General features: G+C 41.5%; 3 protein-coding genes across 3 annotated transcripts; all 3 read left to right on the top strand.

Annotated features, from left to right (window-relative positions):
* Positions 1-10,146: 10,146 nt before the first annotated feature.
* On the top strand, positions 10,147-11,251 carry MELLADRAFT_62121 (uncharacterized protein; the record flags this gene model as incomplete). Its single annotated transcript, XM_007408806.1, has 2 exons — positions 10,147-10,287; positions 10,361-11,251. The coding sequence occupies 2 exons, from the start codon at positions 10,147-10,149 to the stop codon at positions 11,249-11,251; spliced, it is 1,032 nt and encodes a 343-aa protein (XP_007408868.1).
* A 1,122-nt stretch (positions 11,252-12,373) lies between these two features.
* Positions 12,374-13,290, top strand: MELLADRAFT_124235 (uncharacterized protein; the record flags this gene model as incomplete). Its single annotated transcript, XM_007408807.1, has 5 exons — positions 12,374-12,524; positions 12,652-12,732; positions 12,808-12,930; positions 13,117-13,185; positions 13,262-13,290. 5 exons carry the CDS (start codon positions 12,374-12,376, stop codon positions 13,288-13,290), a joined length of 453 nt encoding a protein of 150 aa, XP_007408869.1.
* A 3,038-nt stretch (positions 13,291-16,328) lies between these two features.
* On the top strand, positions 16,329-16,979 carry MELLADRAFT_62120 (uncharacterized protein; the record flags this gene model as incomplete). The annotated part of the gene is made up of 1 exon (XM_007408808.1): positions 16,329-16,979. One exon carries the CDS (start codon positions 16,329-16,331, stop codon positions 16,977-16,979), a length of 651 nt encoding a protein of 216 aa, XP_007408870.1.
* Between the last annotated feature and the right edge of the window lie 3,357 nt (positions 16,980-20,336).

Genomic DNA, 20,336 nt, shown 5'->3' with positions numbered 1-20,336 from the left:
TTATAAAGAACAAGTACTTCATCCTTGAGTGCGACTCTAGAGACTTTGACATGGGGGTTAAGCTTCTCGATAGTCTCTACAAGCATGGGGATTGTGGTTCTACGGTGAAGTGGATCATAATCGTTATTTGATCCATCTTCAGTGTCCATGGAGTCATTGGTGGTTGGTGGTGGTGTACAAAAGGGTAGTAACTTGGGCATAAGGTCTTTTTTGAACTTGTCAATCAAAATATCCTTCTTTTGAGCTGGCCGAGCGCTAGTTTCGGGATCGAAATGATGCATGATTTCGTAATATCTGAGCTTGGTAAGTTTGTAGGTTCTGTTTGTCTCCCAATCATAGGTCAAGAATGGTTGCAAGGCCGAAGGAAGTGATTGTACTTTAGTGTACAATGGATGCTTAGTGAGATCGGAGGCGTCAGAGGGATCAGAGGCCACATTTTGTTTGTTGGACTTGGGAGTTGGTGATGCTGCAGATTGTCGACGTCCCGGAAACGATCCTTTTGGTGAGGTGATCTCGCCTTGAGCTGATATTAAGTTCACGTTGGGCTTGCCCTGGGCCTCGTTACTTGCTGCTCCACTCAGCTTGAGCTTACTAGATCTGGTAGAAGATTGATGTGGTTTGCTTCCGTTCCCTGACATCTTAGATCGGAGGAAAATCTTGAAAAATCTGTTATATAACAAGTAATTTTGAAAACGTCCAGGAATTTAAGGTGATATAAGGTGCTAGTTCGACAAAGCTACAATCTGAATCAAGAAAACGATGAATAGACTTACTAATGTCTATACCTTATCGGCACCTCTGATCGGTAGATAAACGTAGTATAAGTAGCAGCTATCAGCTTGTAGACCGATGAGATAGTATGTTATAAGGGAGTATGTCAATCAGATGGGTAAAGCAATGTGAGTGAAAAACGACCAGAGAAACAATTCATGAGGGTGATTTTCAGGACTCTTGAGGTAGGTATTTATGACACTTGAGGCCATCTCAAGGCGTGAAAGGAGAATTTCGAGGAAATTCCTGTAGCGGGGATCACCTTTGTCTTATTTGGATTCATCAAAAGAGTGTCAATCTGATCCGCACTACAATATAAAGTGGCTTTCATCAGATTAAATTCGTTGCTTCGAATTTCATGACTCCATCTCCAAGTATGTAGGCAAGTTATCACAAAGGATGTGAAGGCAAAAGAGTCACAGATTGTTAAAATCATCCGAGCAACAAATCATTGAGCGGCAGCATGGCAACGGAAAAGATAATTCCTCTGATTTTTCTTTTCCCCTTGGAAAATATTAATTTTCGCGTAGTGTCTAGGGGTTTTCAGTTCCAGTGAAATTGGGGTACATGTTAGATTACTTTTGTGATGAATGGCACGTGTTGTGAATTTTAGTAAGCTGGGAAATCATTGTGATTATGTGTGATTTGTAATGGTTTTTGGTTATGTTTCATGATGTCACAAGCTGTTGACCAATTTTATCTGACTTATATAAGGGATAGGGTTTCTCTATTTTTCTCTCCCTTTTGGACATTGCATCTTTCTGTGTCTCCTCTGTTAGCAATACACAGTAATACTATTTTCATCCTGTTTTTGTTCTCAAAAAGAAGACAAAAGACAGGTTTACTATCTTATATCAGAATCTCATTTAGTTAAAGAATTCCTATCTCAGAACTCAGTTGTTTATGGATAGTATAAGACTACTAGCTCAATTTAGGCTCTTTGATCAAACAACCAGTCCCTTGCTACAACAAGGAGAGTATGAGTTCCCCAGAGTACCTTGATTGTAGCAATGTACTGAAATTGATTGATTTAGGATCCAGTAGCAATAAATCTGGGACTTGGGCCATAATTCCATGTTATCAAAAAACAAAGTATGAAGATTCTCAAAAAAACAATGCTACCGACAAAAGTGGTATCAAAGGCTTCCATAATCAACTTTTTTGAGTATGAATTAATCAATTTTTGGCAACTTTACATTGTATGGTCTCATAGGCCATGTCTGGGGCCCGGGTCCCCTTTACTCTACATACTAGAAATGGGTTAAGTAGAATACTTGACCCATGAGACTCATCCCACTTTCCCTCATGAGTACAACTACTTGAGTTGTACTCAGTTTTGTCTTGTTATATGAGTCTTGTACTCATAGCAAAACTCATTTGGCAACAGGGGCTTTGAGTCAACCTGTGTGAGTTGAGTTTGACTCAAAGTGGCATCCCTGGTTGTGAACTGTGTGTTAAAGTCCGGGCCCAGAATTCAAATTTACTGCCAAAAAAAATCGGGGCACGAATCCGGGCACGTGCCCGGATTCTACTTTGTATCCCGTAAATGTGTGAGTACTAGAGCAGCAAGGTGTTTTCATATGGGTAATTCAAAATGTGAAAAAACATACATTATTTGATAATAACACATGTATAATTTGATAGGAAAATATAGAAAATTTGGTAAGACAACTATAAAAAAAGTCATCACCAAGATTAATCACTTATGACAAGGTGAGCCTGAACCTCATGCTCCTCATTGAGTGTCACATCACACTGAGTCATGAATGAGGGTCCAAAGACTTGATACAAATCTTTTACACATAAAGTTCCCTCAACATGTTGAGGTGCACGACTGACACACTGGGGTGTCAAAATTTGTTTAGTGTTTTTAAAAATCCCCTCCAATGGACAGCTAGTGCCTGGGATTTCCATGAAATGCATTGTCATGTTGGCCAATCCAGGATAGATCTTGGCTCATTCTTTCCAAAAATCTAACATGATTGTGTCACACCTTTTTAGCTTCTGGCTAAGGTTTTGGAAGTGCTTGCTTGTAATTGATTAGTCCTGATGAAGGTCTCTGGCGCCAAAAATTGCATCTTCAGTGTATTGGGAAGTAGATGTTGACTGTTGTTTATTTTGTATGATGGTAGCCGCAGTAGTGATTGGGGGTTCAACTTCATACTTTTTGGCCTCTTCCTCAAACATAAATTTGATGGTTGGAGAATCAAGTTTGTATTTGGCAAAGGTCATTGCTCAATCCTATTTTTTGAATATTGTTTGAAATCTTGATCAGTATTCATTATTTCAAGCAGTCAAATTAGGGAATGAGGTATCTAAACTCACTTGAAAAAGATTGGTGCGGTTTTGGCAAGAACTTCCTTGAAGTAATCTTCAACTTTTTTTATCATGGTATGTGACACAGGAATCAATTGACCACAATAATATTGCTGAGAAGCCTAAGATTATGTTCATATTAGTAAAGAGAAATGATGATGACTAAGAGATATGTAAAATTGGACTTACTGATTTGAGTCCTTGTATCACTACATCATAGATTGGCACCACTTGGTACACCGTGGGGTACTTTGATTTGCAAAGTATCTTGGTTGCTTCACTGAGAGGTTCTAGAAAATCAACCATCTCTCTGATATAGTCCCACTTGAGAGATAGGAGTGCAAATTTCTTGAAGTATTGAGACTTGCAGAACTCATCACATGTGTGTCGTAGGAGGAGAAGCCATTGGAACATGTGATAAGACAAGTTCCATCTTGTCACAACATCAGCTACCAGTCAAGCTGCAGTGCTTGGATGTGATTTTGGTGGGGGTGGCTGATCTTCATCAATGATACTGTCTTGCATCAGGTAGTTGACAGCATCTGCTGTTGCAGGATCCTCTGGGTTGGTAGGAGCAGGGCTGTCTGCTACAGGGTACTCAGCAAGAGCAGTAGCAAGACCTCAGATCACTTTGGAAATCTTTGCAAAGAGTTGGGCATATTAAGGGATGGACCAAGTGCATGCCACAAGACTGTGGTAGTGGTTATATATTGTTTTGAGATTGTCTTGAGTGATGTTGGGGGTTGAAAATGTTATGAATGTTTGATGTTGGTTTGGCTTGTTTGTCATTGAGTATCTCACCAAATACCTTTAGGCATTCTTTGGCAGCAAGGTTGATCATGCGAGCAACACAGCCATGAACTTGAGTGTTGTAATCAGATTTGATTTCTTCAACGACTCAACCAATTGTGGTGTTTGTACCCAGGTTGTCTGTTGCCTCAGGACTTTTCTACGTCAGTAGTTTTCTTTACCGCCCGGTAAAGATTACATTTGGTGTAGTGTTTCATTGTGTGCACCTAGATTTCATAGTTTCAAATGAACATCAAGTTGAATAAATCAAACAGAAAAAAATAAAAAACACACCTTTGATTTCTGCAATACCTGTCCATGTGTCTTGAGTGATCAAAATTGCTTTGCAAGGGCCTAAGTAAATCTTTTTCATGTGATTTCTGTAGTGATGATACATTTGGTGCATGTGTTGAGCAATTACATGGAGTTTGACAAGCATCCCTTTGACTTTAGAGTTGCATAATTTCAAGAGATCCCAAAACAACTGGTGTTTCATGATTGAAAAAGAGAGGTTGCATTCAGCAATGAAATGAGTCAATGCACTCTTGAGGGAGTAGGTGTCAAGACCATTCTGAAAATTCAAAACGTAATCATTGGCTTTGGATATAGAATAAAGGGAAAACTCAAGACTGAACGGGTGAGTTGACTTAACCTTTCTGAAATCTGAAACAATGTTGGACTGGTTTGGTAAAGCGGCATCATCACTGACATTGTGCTGGGAGTCATGTGGTGGGTGTGGCACAATTTTGACAGGCGCGTCCAGGCACGTCTTTTTAGCTCTGAATTGGAGTGGGCGCGCCCATGAACCAAAGCATGTGATCTATGAGGTTTTCAGCTATCTCCCACCTTCAAATCATCTCAGATGGATGAATATGTGTTGTGGGCACCACCCCACACCATCTTCTTCCATTCATGGAAGTGTTTACGTCTAGAGTGACAGGTACCCTAACAACAACAGTTTGGAATACATCTTATTGCAACACTTGTTCATTGATATTTTTATTAATTTGGTTGATTTCTGTTGCACTATTGCTGATAAAGTTGTTTATAGGGTGTTTATATGAGAGTATCAATATTTCTTGGGATGTAGAAGATGTGGTTGATGAAGCATCATCAAAAAGGTGACCCATTTTTGATTTTTTGCACCTCTTGCGCCCTCAGCCAAAATGAGGGCGCGTCCAACCCCCCTCAGGCACGCCGGGGTGTGTACTTTCTCTCAAGCTTGCGTCCACCACATGAGCTGGGAGAGAAGGTGATTACCATTGATTTGGTACTTGACTTCTTATCACAGGCTAATTCATTTCCACAAGGTTGTCCATTAGCCATGATTAAATGACAGTTGTTGTAATTTTTGTGGATTAATCTTTTAAAATATGTCCAGATGTGGCTTGGTTGACCCGTGATGGTTGTCTCACTCTCCATGATATTGGACTGATTGGCTTGGATGGCTGCTTCATAATTTGCATTGGTGGTCAATAGGGGCTCTCAAACCTGACCCGGTTTCAAAAAACCCAGTTGACCCAGTTGAGTTTTTGGCTGGGAGCTGTCAATAAATGTCAAATTTATATACAAAGTTACTGCCAAAAAGTCAACTGGGTCAACTGGGTTTTTGAAAACCGGGTCAGGTTTGAGAGCCCCTAATCCAGATTCTACTTTGTATCCCCTAATTGTTCAACTTGAATTTAAGGTTGATTGAGAGGTGATAGGTGATAGAGCAATTTAGATTTTTTTGATTGAAGTAGGATGATGTGAGATTTGAATTGGTTGGTTAATTGAGATTTGCTCAAAAGTTGATGGAATGATTTTTTTTCAGCCAATGCGCCGGATATCCGGGTCGGATGTTGGTGAAGTCCGGTGGGTTATTGTCCAATGGGGTCGGATTACGAATTTACCCGTCGGTACGGGGTCGGCGATGCAGGATTGACCGGATAACGCCCGGATCACAGGTTGACAAGATTTTTTGTGCCACCCCCACCGTCGCTATCAAGTTGAGCCTAACAATTGATTTGACCTCGTGATGACCTCAATGGTAATCTGGCCTCTCAATTGAACAAGAAACTATGGCTATAAAGCCGCACACGGAACAGTTTTTGTATTTATATTTGGGGCTTCATGAACATTCTTCGCCAAAATATGTTTGCGTACTATATAAAGCTACCTTTGCTTCACGGACAGGGTCCATCCGGCACCCTCTCTTGTCTTTCTAAATTTACGTAATCTTGGTAAGAAGTCGCTTCTCTCTGCTGTTCATTTGAGTCAAAGCTCTGATATTCAAAAAACTTTACCACTGTGGAACAGATTAACACTTTGTTCTGTGAAGTATGTCTTGGATTCAAATGAGTCCCATCCTTTTGCTGGCTTGCCTGCTCGCGGCAAATCTCGGGTCGCATATATTTGTAGATGCAAAAGACTCATCACACGGCCCACTTGCATATGTCGAATGCCAGCGCTCTTGGACTCCATCATCGGGCGGCGCGAAGAATGGTCGGTCAAAAATTTACTCTCAGACTATGCTTCCAAGCTTCTTCAATCCAATCCCATTTCTACAGTGATTTTAAGCAATAGTGTGAACTGACACACTTTGAACACCTTCCTTCCAAATTTATACTAACAGTGTGTGTGTTAGCCAACGGGGACGTCTTGCATTGTAGTCGATGCAATAGGCAAGATGGTCTACCACCCTGTGCGAAAGAGTTTTTTTGTTTTCAATCAATGCGCAGATGGAAACGGGCAGCTTACGTTTTGGTTCGATGGATCATCGCACAGCTGCCATTGATTGTACCGGCCCCTCCGGCCATTCGGAGAGGGAAGATTGCGATGCCGGAATGGCTACCGTCGTGAAATCTGGTAAAACGAGCAGTTGAGTCACTTTACATCTCTACCTCATGCAAAGTTGACTGCGCACATCGTTCCCGTATATCTTGTGATGTTGTGAATTCCGATAATTCAATGACACTTTTCGAAGCTTCCATACACATATACAAGCCATAGTGAATTCTGACTTCTTGAACTGGACTTATCTCCTGATTTTGAAACTAGCAACTTGCAAACACACGAACCAGGACAACAAAGTGATTCAATACGATTGCAAGCACGCGTCTCAGTACCAAAGTAAGCTGTCGCGTTGGGATTTGTTGGCTACCAAGCCTATGATCTTCATTCATCACTAACTGTCTCGTTTTGTGGATTCAACTCAACTATGTTGGCTGTGGTACTTAGGATGTACATCCTGTTGAGCATCTGAGCATCGTCGGAGTCGCCTTCAAAGTTCAATCAATCTGTTAACATCATCACCCTATCAGCCCTCTGTCTCGTACTCTGTTCAGTTCAATGTACTGGTTATCTGGCGATGATAGGTCTTCTTGAAGAAGTCTAAGCAGTTGTTCTACTAATCATTGTCTAGTCATATCACCTCCAGAGCTAGGGAGAATGAGACTTGCTGAGCTAGGTTTGAATTGAGTCCGAATCTCACTAGCTATCCTCACAATGTCTTTAGTATAGCATATCAGCTGTTTGTATTGTGAGAGACAATCAACGATTTTTATGCTGGAAAATCAAGAAGATTGCATCTTCTGCTTAGCCAATCTCTTGGGTGTATCAAGCTATTGTCTTGGGGGTGGGCTGTGTATCACCTTCCATAAAATTTTTACTCCATAAGAAGTTTCTCGTGGTAGGTTGAAGTGCAGGTGAAAATTGAATCTAATGTTTTCAGGTTCTGTTTGGTCCTCTTCAAAATTTCATTTGTTTGTGAAAATAAATTGAAACTTGAAGAATGATACCATTTTCCTCACAAAGTTCTTCTACCTCAGGCTCCTGCATGAATTTGTGATTTATTCATCATTTGAAAGTAAAGAAAAACAGAAAAAAGGATCAGGATTCATTCCATAAATAAGTAGAATTGTTGAGTTCATGTAATAGCTATATTCACTTGATTCATGAATGAGACTGAAGCAGGAAGAAGCTTTGACAACTCTTTCTAGAATTGACAATCATATCAATTATCACTTCATTTTGAGTGTTCATCAGAAGGACACATATATCATAGACAGAACTTAAGATCAACTAAGCTCCTCTTGCAGCATGGCCATGTCCGCTCTCAAGGAGGGGCTTAGGGCTTATACCCCAACTTTGGCCTGAGGCCAGCAGGATGTTCAAGCAATTCTGCTTGAAATCTTGCCTTGAGGGGTCTAAACAATCACTTGGTATTGGAAACAAGTTTTTCATAATCCAGGAGTGATGACAGGCTAAAAATAGTACAAGGAGAAGCAAAAGAGCTTGAAGAAGCTCTGCCAAATTTATTGCTGGGTTTCATGATGTTCAGAGCCCCCAGAAAGGGATTTCAAGCAAGATTGCTTTAAAAATCCTGCTGGTCTTAGGCCAGAGCTGGGGTATTAGCCCTAAGCCTCTCTTCCAGAGCGGCTGTGGCCGTGTAAGACTCAGAGGAGGGGTTTAGTTAAGCTTAGACAGAACTCAGCAGAGCTTGCTAAGTATGGGAGATGACGTATGACCACAAGACGTATCATGGCTTTATAGGTTTTCAAGTTGAAACCCATGTGTGCTTCTGTGACATTTGATTTCAAACTACGCCAGAAAATAAAGGTTTATGAGAAAGTTCAATCCCATCACTTTAACAGATTCTTACTCAAGATCATGGATTGTGAAAGAAGAAGTGAAAGTGAAAGAAATTTTGAGAGATATGATCATATTCAAGCTTCACTATTAATATTGCTCAAAAGAAAACCCATCAAGTTGTAGCAGGGATGCGACACAGCGGACTGACCCCGTATAAGTAGTATGCAGGATACAACTGTAAGATGTGTGCTGAGCCATGAGATGAGCTCAAACAAGCTATTCGAGGACAGCGCGCTGAGCCATATCAGATGGACTCAGGGGAAGCGAATGCGTAGTTTGCTGCAGACATAGCTCAGGCTCTTGCGAGAGCAGTTCATGATAGACTACCCTCGCGACTCGTGAGTGAGGAACAGACTAACACTGCAAAAATAATGTGTTTTTCCATGGCGAGAAATGATTGATTCTAGCATTTAAAATGCCTTGCTTGATATTGGCCCAAAAAATCTGAAAAAATCTGGTAAGGCAAAATGTGCTATTTTCTTCCAGTTGAGAGATTTTGGTCATTGTAAAAAAATTCTAGCACTCAGTTTGGTGATGTTCAAAATTTTTGTGGAACAACACATAAATATGCAGCACCAAAGCACTAAATTCACCCTTCAATAGTGACCAGAAAAATCTGAAAAAAAAATTACAAGTGGAGGACAATATCCCCTTTGTTGAACGTTTTTTTCAGAATTTTTCTGGCTCAGTATGCAAGTCATCACATGTGTGTAATTTTAGGTACTTAAACGCTACTGCCATATGTACAAGGCTCCAAAACCACCAAAAAAAATTTTTGTAGCACACCAAAGGATGCAAGATCATCTGTACATGGTTTGGAGACAGTGTGTGGAATTTTGATGCCCCTGTGAACCAAAATGCATTTGAACTTTATTTGGCAGACTTTTAATGTTCTAACCTGCATGTATCCAAGACAAAGGCATCAAAAAATCCAAAAAAAACACCACACATCACAAAGGGGATTTCTGATCTCTCCTGATTTTTCCGGATTTTTTGGACTTCTTTGAGAGGGAAAAAGCTGGTAAAAACATTAAAAATTGCTTGCTGGGTTCATGCTGAGTATGAGGCTTTAAGCAACCCCGAAAAAATGTTGCAGGACAAAGAGCATTGTATCTCTCTCCAGATCTTTTTCCAAGTGTTTTGGGCCACAACTGGGCCCACAATTCCAGGTACAATTTTTTGTCAATCATTTTTCCAAAAATGCAATCATTTTTCGCTAGGGAGAAACACATTATTTTCACAGTGTAAGAAGACACATGCTTGCAAACAAGAACAGACAGAGCACCTCAAGCAAGGAGTTCTAAGTAAGATTGGCAAGAATGATGCCCCAACTCATCAGGTTCTCACCATAGACAAAGAGGACGGACCCTGATTTCTAGACTAAGCAACTTCAAGTGAGAAGCTTTCTTATTGTTTCTCGACTCCGTCCATCCAGCCGGAATTACTCCCTTTTGGAAATCTCATGCTTTTTATCTTATTGCGTTTTTTACTCTGATTTTTTATCAACTATCGTGGTCAATCATCTAAAAGCCACTACTTTCCAAATCATCCTTGTCCGTGAGATTTTTTCATTTAAGTCACTTATCAGTACCTTATCTTACCTACGTTTCGGTCCTGTTACAGGGTAAACTTTACAGAATGGATTTCAAGACTTGGGAATACACCGAAACAGATATCCTCAAGGGATTAGTCGATGTTCATTGTCATCCGAATTTAGGGTATGGTGGTACCAATCCGAAAAAAGTGATTGATGAAATCAATCGATTGCAAGTTAACAAAGTAAGTTGATCATTTTATCAAACTTATTGGAATCGTTTCTTCAAAGAATTGACAAGATTGTAAACGAATATAGATATGTGTGATGTCATCGAATCTAGAATCTCAAGTGATCATTGAAGAGATTTATAAAAGTTGTTCATCAAAAGTTAAACCGGCATTTGGATTACATCCATGGTTTTCACATCAAGTTTGTTTTACAGCTGATCAACTGGAATCAGATGGATTTCCTTTGATGCTAGAGAATGGTCAAGATCAATCGATGATAGAGTCTCATTTACCGAAACCCATCGATTTTAATCAGTTTTTGAACGAATTGAAAGATAGACTTGTTTCTATACCTGATAGTATGTTAGGCGAAGTTGGATTAGATAAATCGTTCAAAGTTCATATTCCAAATGCAACTCAAAGTCAAGCTACAAATCAGAATCAGGGGATCAATCAGAATCAAGGGACTGATCAAAATCAAAAAGATGAAATGAATTTGATTAAATCTAAAGTCAAGATTGAACATCAAATCAAAGTTTTAGAAGCACAACTCGAACTGGCCATCTCATTAGGAAAACCAATCAGTTTACATGGTGTAAAGGCCATAGAAGAAATGATTCAAGTCTTTAATCGATTAAAAAGAAGACATCCGGTTTCAAATCAGATCAAAATCAATTGGCATTCACCTTACATATCAACTGGAAGTTTGAAAACTTTAATCAAAAATTATTCTACATTTTTATATTTTTCTTTTTCGATCAGATTATATAAAACTGAACTTGAATTAAAGAGATTGAATGAATTGATTGCATTGACTCCTAAGGATAAGATAATGATTGAAACTGATTGGGAATCAGAACCGAATTTGATTGATGAGAAGTTAATTGAGATTCTAAAGGTGATCTGTAAAGTTAAAAGTTGGACTTTCCTTGAAGCTTTACGTCAACTGAAATCAAATTGGGATGACTTCTCTTCATAATTTTTGGATTTCTTTTCTTCATTTTTTTATCTCTCTTTGTTGTTCCTTTACTGGAAAGACTCCAATTCACCATTTTAACCTGTTGTATTTCAAAACATGTTATAAACTATGAATGCGTAACTCATCAACACCATCCAAAAATCTGAAGAATCCAATCTAGAAGGAGCACTCTGACAAACTGGTTGTCCAGATATTGACCCAATCAAAAAAGGGAAAGTGTGATGAGTGTATATTTGTTGAGTTCTGTAAATATTGATCAGTATGATTTCTCAGAGTGAACAATGATTGGCTGTTGAAGCAGATTATGATTTATCCTTCAAAATCATCAAAAGAGGTAGAAGATATACAAAAGATGTTTTCAAACTCTCAAGAAAAACAAATCAGGTTCGAATCATTGGTGAAGTTGAATTAAATGAAGAAAACTTGTTTCAAAACAATCAAGTTGAACGAGATGCAAAGGTCAAATTCAATGGGAGTACTCAATTCTTAGCAAGCTACACGCAATTCAGACCTGCCTGAAGTTCCAGCAAAGGACAGAGGTCAAAAATGGGCCAGTGGAGGCCGACTTGGGATCATGGCTGAAAAGAATACGGCAGTGCAAGGTGGTGTATACAACTACACCATCGTGAGTCTGCAAAATCGGAGCAACATCCTCACGTAAGCTTACTTAAGCCTGCCCTCCGAGTCTTTCCCTGTCTTTCCCCTTGCTTTGGGGACCACGAGGTGAGACCAATTGTCTACCGTCTACGAGGTTCTTCGTGCAGCTTCGTGTCACCTCTTCTGTGTCTTTGATTTTGGTGTAGTGATTTTCAAACGATTGATTTGACCAATTTGACCTGGCGACGATCTCTCAAAGTCAATTGATATCTTCCAAATGAGATGACGACACACCAGGACAAGTCACAAACCTGTGGCTAAAGTTCGGGGCTGAATGGTTTTCCTATGCATCTTTAAGGCTTCAGGCGGAGCAGGAATATCGGTGGTTGAGGTGCGTTCACTACATAAGGCTGCTTTTGCTCAAACGGATTTGATGTTCATCCATCAACCTCTGCTTTCTCTCACTAGATTTGTGTACTCCTCTCAAATAGTTACATTTCCCCCGCTGTTACCTTGAGCCAAAGTATGTCTCGGAAGCGATGGACCCCCATCTTTCATCTTTTACTGGTTTTCCTGCTCGCGGGCGATCTAGGGTCACATATTTTTGCAAACGCTAATGCTATAGACTGTAACTTGGGTTGGAGTAAACCATCGAAAGATACCCATCATGAGTATTGTCAGTCAAACATTTCCCTGCAGTCTACATTTTCCTTCATTGTCAATCAACAATTCATCTCATTTCGGAGGATAGTATGAACTGACACAACAATTTGTACACCTTCCAAAAAAACTCATGCTCAAAGTGTGTGAAATACAAGACAAACATGGCAACGATATCCGACATTACTGCAAATGGTGTGGAAGGAATGATAATAAACACCCATGTGCGAAAGAATCCTCCTGTCTACAATCAATGGGAAAATGGCTTACTTTTTTTGTCTCGATGGATCATCACACAGCTGCTTCTGACTGCGCTGACCCGAGCGGAAGACCAACGAAAACGAAGGGTTCATTAGATTGCGACGCCGGAATGCGGACCGAACCTCGTCCCCCACCAGACAACGTCAATTACAGAGCTATCGGTGAGTCAATTTGCACGTTTTACCTCAGATAAAGATATCTCGATTGTGTATCGATATCAGATGAATGGAGATACCATGAATCACAAAAGTTCAATGCAACATTTTGAAGTTTTCATACCAAATTGACATTCCCAAAACACTGACTTTTTAAATTTGGCATCGATTCCTCAATCTTGATAATGATAGTTTGCTTGCATACCGACAACGATATGGTTGTAAGAGAGTATCGTTGCTTCAAGTATCATCTGAACCAACGTAAGTTTGACGACTTTAACTTATCATTAGCCTATTTCCATGGAATGAAATTGACCATGTTGGCTATGGAATTTAGAATGTCCCGAGAAGAAGTGTCATATATAGAGAGTTGATGACTCCATTTGATCTGTTGCAATCATCACTATTATGTCTTATACACAGTGTAGTTTAATATGGTTGTCATATGATAGTGCTGCTCAGAAAGTTGAGCTATAAACAATTGTAATTATTCTTATTTAGTCAAACCTTTCGAAATGAGGGCTAGGGGGAAATGTGACTCATTGATCTTAGTTTGAATGTACTTGCACAGTTATAAATTAAATTTCAAAAACCGTGATCCAAAATGATTTATGGATTATTATATTTTTCTTATTTGATCGAAAAATTTAGAAAAATGATCACATTATAAAAAGTCTTCAATAATTTGATTGAGTTTACTCGCGATGATAAGATGTCCTGATTGGGAATCAGAAACAAATTTGATTGAGGAGAAATGACTGGAAACTTTAAAAGGGATGTATGAAGTCGAGAATTATTACTTCATCGAAGCTTTGCATCGTTGGTTGCATCGGCAGTCGATTAGCTTGACGTATCCTTTTCTAGCTTGGATCACTCATTTTTGTTTATATAGATGTGTTGGGGGGGAGTTCAAGTTGGCCAAAAATGTCGTCGAATTTCACATTCTTTGGCCTCCCCGCGAAGAATGTGCTTTTCAGACTCAAGTGAGGACATCTCAATCCATTTGATAACTTGGGTATCCTCAATGTCTAACTTAACTAAGGTCCCCTCAGTGCCCCGGGGTAAAGACGCCAAAAAAAAACACAACAAACCCCCGAGGCACGAGGGGACTTACATGCAATGTCAGTTTTCTTGGTGACAAGGGAAATTCCCTTTTGGTGGTAGAAAAGGGTCCACAAATGAATTTTTTGTGCCAAATTACGAAATTTCTTGTCTATCACGTATGTTATGCGCCTGCTTCTTGCGCATCTTTTCATCCCTTCAGATACACATTCCCTCAACAAATGTAAAACTTTTGTTTGGGCTCAAAAAGAGGTCTTTTCGATATTTCAAAGTCGCGACTGCGGCTGATAGTACGTGTTCTGTAACACTGATGTTTGGAATGTCCAAGTGGAAAAAGGGTCTGTCAAACTTTGCAATGCGGTGCTGTGGGCTCTCATGCTTGTCTTTAATAATACCGAAGCATTTCAAAGAATTGATTTGAAAAGAAGCTTCAATCCTCTTGGTCCTCACGTTAAAAATTTCCACTTTTTTTCATACGTTATCGACCATCTCCGGTTACTGTGGAAAATATGTCGCAGTCAAACATACGCACTCGAAGCAAAGCGGAAAACGATGTCAAGCTCTCTGATGTCCTTGACGGAGGTTTATCAATCCCAACGTTGAAGATCGAAACTCCCGCTCTGACCAAAAAGCTGTTGCAATCCACCACGGCCGAGCAGCAACAAGCGGTATCTATGCGCTTTAAAGAGAAGTATGCTGAGCAAGAACCGAAGACAATCCAGATCAACACCACAGTCAGTCTCATAAACGGGGACGACACGTTTCTTTTAGCTGGCACGGGCTACGGAAAGAGCCGAGTGCCAGAATTGTTTTTCCATATGTTTGCAAAAGCTAGGAAACCCGTGGTGTTGGTTTTGAACCCTTTGGATGCCCTCGGAAATAATCAGGTAAGTACAAATATAATGGTCAAGATAGTATTAATGTCATGCTGATTCAAAATAGTAATACTATCAGGTCTTGGAGAAGAGTCGGATTGGGATTTCAGCCATCAATCTCACAAAGACCACGTTTACCCCAGAAGTTTTGACAAAATTGAAGGTACATGCCTATTCTTTCATCTACTTGGTGAGTGACGTGCTGCTACATACGTTGTTCTTCAAGTACTCACTCTCACCTACGTGCCAACAGAGCCCTGAGATATTCCTGAATAGCGAGGCCTTTCAATCGCTATACCACAGTAAAGAGTTTCAGCGGCATCTCATCTTGAAAGTTATCGACGAAGCCCATTGCATCTATCTGTGGGGACTTCAGGCCACCGGAAAATTAAGACGGATGTCGAAACATGTCATACCCGAGGACGTTGGTCAATTTAGGGTATCTTACGGAGATCTCGGACAACAGCTCATGGCCACGGATGGAGTACCTATCCTCCTGATGTCTGCGACATGTCGACCTTACGCAATCCGGGCTATACAGTCAAGTTTGAAGATCACTCCCAAGAATATGACCCTCATCCAAGGCGAATTGACACGACCCGAGAATCGCTTCATTCGGATGTATCTCACACGCCCTTTGAATTCGGCCGAGGATCTTGCGTCGCTGTTTGGCCCTTCGACGGTGGTATCAAATGAAGAGATGATCCCCACCCTTATATATTCAGGCACTCGAAATGCCACTGGTGTTGTGATTGATGTGGTCTGTAAATCACGTGGCACACCTGAGGATGCGTGTAATGGCAATAGTCCTCTTATCAGACGGTATCATTCTGTAACTGGTGAACAGGATCAGCTTACACGTGTACAAGATTACGGCGAGTCCAAATATCCAATCATTTCATGTACGTCGGCCCTTGGATTGGGTCAGAACTGGACTCGGGTGAAAATGGTGATAATTTTGGGTGCAATGGACCCAGCGGAATCGAATCAGATGGCCGGCCGTGCCGGGCGCGATGGGCAGGACGGACTGGTCATTCACCTTGTTCAGCCCGCGATGAACCCTGGAAAGAACTCACTGGATGAATTTAAAGCCGGCGGGAACATGGATGACGAAGATCGCATGCATGCTCTTCGAGTGACACCTTGTTGTCTTCGAGTTGCGTATTCAGTGGACAATCTGTGAGTGAATGAATGTATGCCAGTTATGTAGCACAAGTTCTGACATCTCTTGCCTCACTGATCCAAAATGATAGCAGAGGGTACATACCTGTTGACCTGTTGGATCCTGGATATCTCGCCGAGAAAGCCCGCGAACGAACGCTGAAGATGCGAGCATGTCAATGTTCTGTGTGTGATCCTCAAGGATGTGCTCATATTATACGCCTGCTGCCATTTACAACGGCCAAAGACTTCGATAGTCTGATGAAATCTTCACCGAAAGAACCGGAGGATGTTAGTCAATTCTCCATGCCCGTCAAGATGACGAAGCGCAAATTCTCTGGCGAAATTCCACTAGCGTGCAAGTCAAACGACCCCATACGACTCAGTATTCCAATGATTGACCTGGCGGTCATGCTAATGGGAAAATTTGAGGCTCTTTTTCTCCAACAGTACCCCACTGGTTTTCATATGATGCCAGGCAAACTGTTTGATCGCGAAGATGCATGGCAAGTAGTGAAAAACTATGAGGCTGTCAATAATGGCATCTTTTTACGTGAGATTTTAGGTGGAGAGGTCCTTCCTGGACAATTTGCTTTGGTGCGCGAATGCATACACTTGTGGCTTCGATCGCCAGTCTATGACAGATATCAACAAGAGCTCGAAGACGAACAGATCCGTCTCGATCAAGAAATCCTGGACACCAATCTTATTGAAGAAGAGCACCAAGCCCAATTGCGACTCAAACAAATCGCGAGTGATATCAAAAAGTCTGCAATTGCGGAACGCAAACGTATTCGATTGCAAAGAGAAATCGAGAAACAGATAGCGAAAGAAAACAAACAGAAAGCACGTCAAGAGGAACTGTCACTTGAGGTAAGTGTAAAGTTTGGCGATTGTCTACCTAATCATCATCCGAACCGATCAATTCATCAGTATCTTGCCTTCGCTCCTTCATAGATCCCCAAATGAATCGTGAAGGAATTCCCTTTCTCGCTTCTTCCTTCACGATCTTCTTGAGTTTCACAATACCAAGTGCTTCAATGTCATCCACCTCATCGTTGTTGTCTGTGTTCCTGCTGTTGTTAGACATCTCCACATCGCACATGTGGACTTGAGCCATGTGTAAGAAGGATTGCAGTGACGCCGGGGTAATCCTATGTGTATGTGACTGATAGATGTCTTTCAAGCCAGATCGCTCTTTCATAAGTTGAATTTGTTTACGTAGCTGTTCCAAAAAGGTATACAGACTGTGAGCAACTGGGAATGGACTTTCAAGAAACGAGAAGCATGACTCGCCAGTGGTATGATGATTGAGAACCTGTCCATCAGCCGATCTATCTTAGTGCCTTGCCCCTGTGAGATGAACATGTCAGTGATTTGATATGTTTAGGTATAAAGGAAAAGAAAAGGTAATTACCGAGTTGTTGAAAAAATACTTGAGCCAATAGTTTTGGATCTCAAGCCAAAAATCTTTGGCTACCCAGTGTCCAGCTCGGCCACCTGTGGGAATGAGGAGGGAGTGCTTTATGGCTTTCGCTAGAGGGTTTGGTAAATATTTCTCGAGTATCAAGATGAACCGTGGGAGATGGATCGCGTAATGTGAGAGTCCAGTGACTCCCTGAGCCATTACAGCCCACCGCTTCCACATCATCAAGACTCGCCCAATGTCTCCTGTCCTCATAGCTTGGTCAGCCTCGACGATTGTAGCAAAATCACGAAGACGTAGACGCATGTTGTACATGGTCCAGTCCCCTGATTGGAAAGCCTTGTGTAAAGACTCTCGAGTGAAATAAAATTGATAGCATTGGTCAACAATGGATTGAGCTACACCCGGTGCGTCAAGTCTCACCTCGGTTGGCCAAGCCTCTATTGTTTGTCTGAAGTTCAAAAGGCCAAGTCAGCTGTCGGGTAGAATCATCTAATCAAGATTGGAATTACATACTTCAACAAGAAAACCATGGTCGCAGTGTGACCTTTATGAACCAGTTGGATTAAAGAATTAAAATCCTGCTGTGATGGTTGCTTATCGGTCTTCATGCCAAGGGCAGCGGCAGTGCGATGTATCCCAGTATCACAAGAATCATTAGCATCACCCCAATGGTGACTTAAAACCTTACTCGCGATGTTCCATAAAGTGTGAGATAGACCAGGGAGGTTCAATACATTCGACAGAGCCTCTTCTTGGTGTCCGGCAGGAAATCGTTGGCGGATGAGAGACTCAAAATTGAGACATGTGCCCATGTCGCCCTCAATCACCTGTAGACCTTCACTGAACGAGACCGAATCATGGCCTGTCTGTTTATTACACTGGTCAAGCATTTCAGCCACTCCCGAAGCCGAATTGTCGGACGCACTCATCATCTTCAGCATTGCGATGTTAGGTGTGTACATATCGATAGGGTCTATTGGTGGAGGGGATGTGTCCAAAGCTTGTTTGGAGCACACGTAAGCCGGCGAGTCTCTCTTGATTACATAATCCAGTAGGGCAACCGAAAGCTGAGCCTTCAAAACCAAAGTCCAATGATGGCTTTCTTTTTCGTTTGGAAGCATTGAATAGATATCAAAGGGCTGGTCTTGACTTTGGCGGATATATTTGCGAAGGCTTTCTACACTAGTGTCGGCTGGGGTAATATCCTTCACTAGATGGTCAGGTAGTACATGAAGGTACCCGTATGACCCATGGAACATCTTGGTGGTTTTTTCAATGCGAGGGTCGTGAATGCGAGCTTGGATGTCGATGTTGTCAAGGACTAAAAACGGCCTGACGGTGTACAACTTTGAGCTCAAGAGCTTGATGGACTTTTGAGCAGCAAGCCCCAGAGTGTCCATAGCTGAAAGGGCAGTTTGTCGTGAGGAGGCCAATCCAAGGAAATGCAAGTAGTCATTCACACGGTCCGAGACACCACATGCTACAAACGAGAGGGAGTTCTGCAATTGTAGACCGTTGAAGCGGCGATTGCAAGCAAAAGCGATCATAGATAGAACTGCAATCGGAAGCTACCATGGTGGGTCAGAAAAGTGAACCAGACGCCCGGTGATCATGGCCCAATTGCTTACTTGTTTGAGTCTTTGGGAGTCTAAGTCCGAGTTCTCCATGGCCACTGAATGGGAGATCCCCTCAAGCTGCTCAGCAAAATCCAGCGAGTCGCCTGTCTTCTCCGTAGGTTCCACCTCGCCTCCTTTGCCAGTATCTTTTGATGCACTACTCACTCGATTTTTTTCACGAGCGATGTTCGACTCTTCAATCTTGGAGTAGACCAATGCGTGGAGAAAAGGCATACTCCTGCGAATTAGGTCCGCACGGTCTTGTTCTGCTTGAGGCTCCAAGAATGACTCATCAATCTTATTGGCACTGTAGAAGGCGCCTTGGGGGCCGGCCCCTCGAGGTAGCTCTTCTTTATTGACAATGACCTTGGCCTGTAATGATAAAGAACATGTCAGTATAGATTTCCAAACAAAGACAATAGATTTCTAATTGCTTCAGGCAAAATCATGGACCTCTCTCAAAACGAAGTTGTTCCATCTTTCCACATCAGTCGGATCAGACCCGTCAAGGATTCGTCTCTTGATGCCGAGCAAGATCTTCTCGGTTGAAGACCAGCCTGTTGATGTGCCCCAAAACTGACGTCTCTTGACGATCTCGGGTTTAGTAGAGTCCAGCAAGTTCTGCAAGAATTTTTTTGGATTTGAACCTAGCTTGTGGATAAAATCACATATCTCAATGGTCCGATTCTTGGATTTTTCAGCGGCTCTCTGGTCTGGTTGAACTTCTACGCTCTGATCTCCTTCTAGAGCAAGTTGGGCTTCCTCGGCGGATATAGTAGTTGGTACATTGGTGGAAGACATTTCGGACGAGCAGTCAGTGCTACAGTGACAAATCAAAAATAAACACAAGGCCTTTGTTGAAATGCGGAGGGTAGTTGAGGAGATAATGTATGAAACGAAAAATATTGACAGTGAAAAATGGAAGCAAGCGAGCAAAAACTTTGTTCAACAGGGAATAATGGGAGAGGAGGATAGAAAACGGGCAAGTTCAAAACGGCCATTACAAACCAAGACAGAAGATATATAGCGGAAACAACCAATGACATTCACATTTGGTTTCGCTCTCCCTGCCTAGCTAGGCCAAGCTCTTGCCCAGCCAGCCTCGCTGGTCAACCAGGCTTTGGATGGATTCCAAATTTGATTTGAAGATTACATACGTATTTACAGCTGTAACCTCGCAGCAATTCAGAAATTGAAATATCGAAAAGACCTCTTTTGAGCCCAAACAAAAGTTTACATTTGTTGAGGGAATGTGTATCTGAAGGGATG

This window comes from Melampsora larici-populina, assembly GCF_000204055.1.
Source record: "Melampsora larici-populina 98AG31 unplaced genomic scaffold MELLAscaffold_13, whole genome shotgun sequence".
Taxonomy (NCBI): Eukaryota; Fungi; Basidiomycota; class Pucciniomycetes; order Pucciniales; family Melampsoraceae; genus Melampsora; species Melampsora laricis-populina.
Note: the sequence above shows the minus strand (reverse complement) of the source record. Positions and strands in the feature narration are given on the sequence as shown.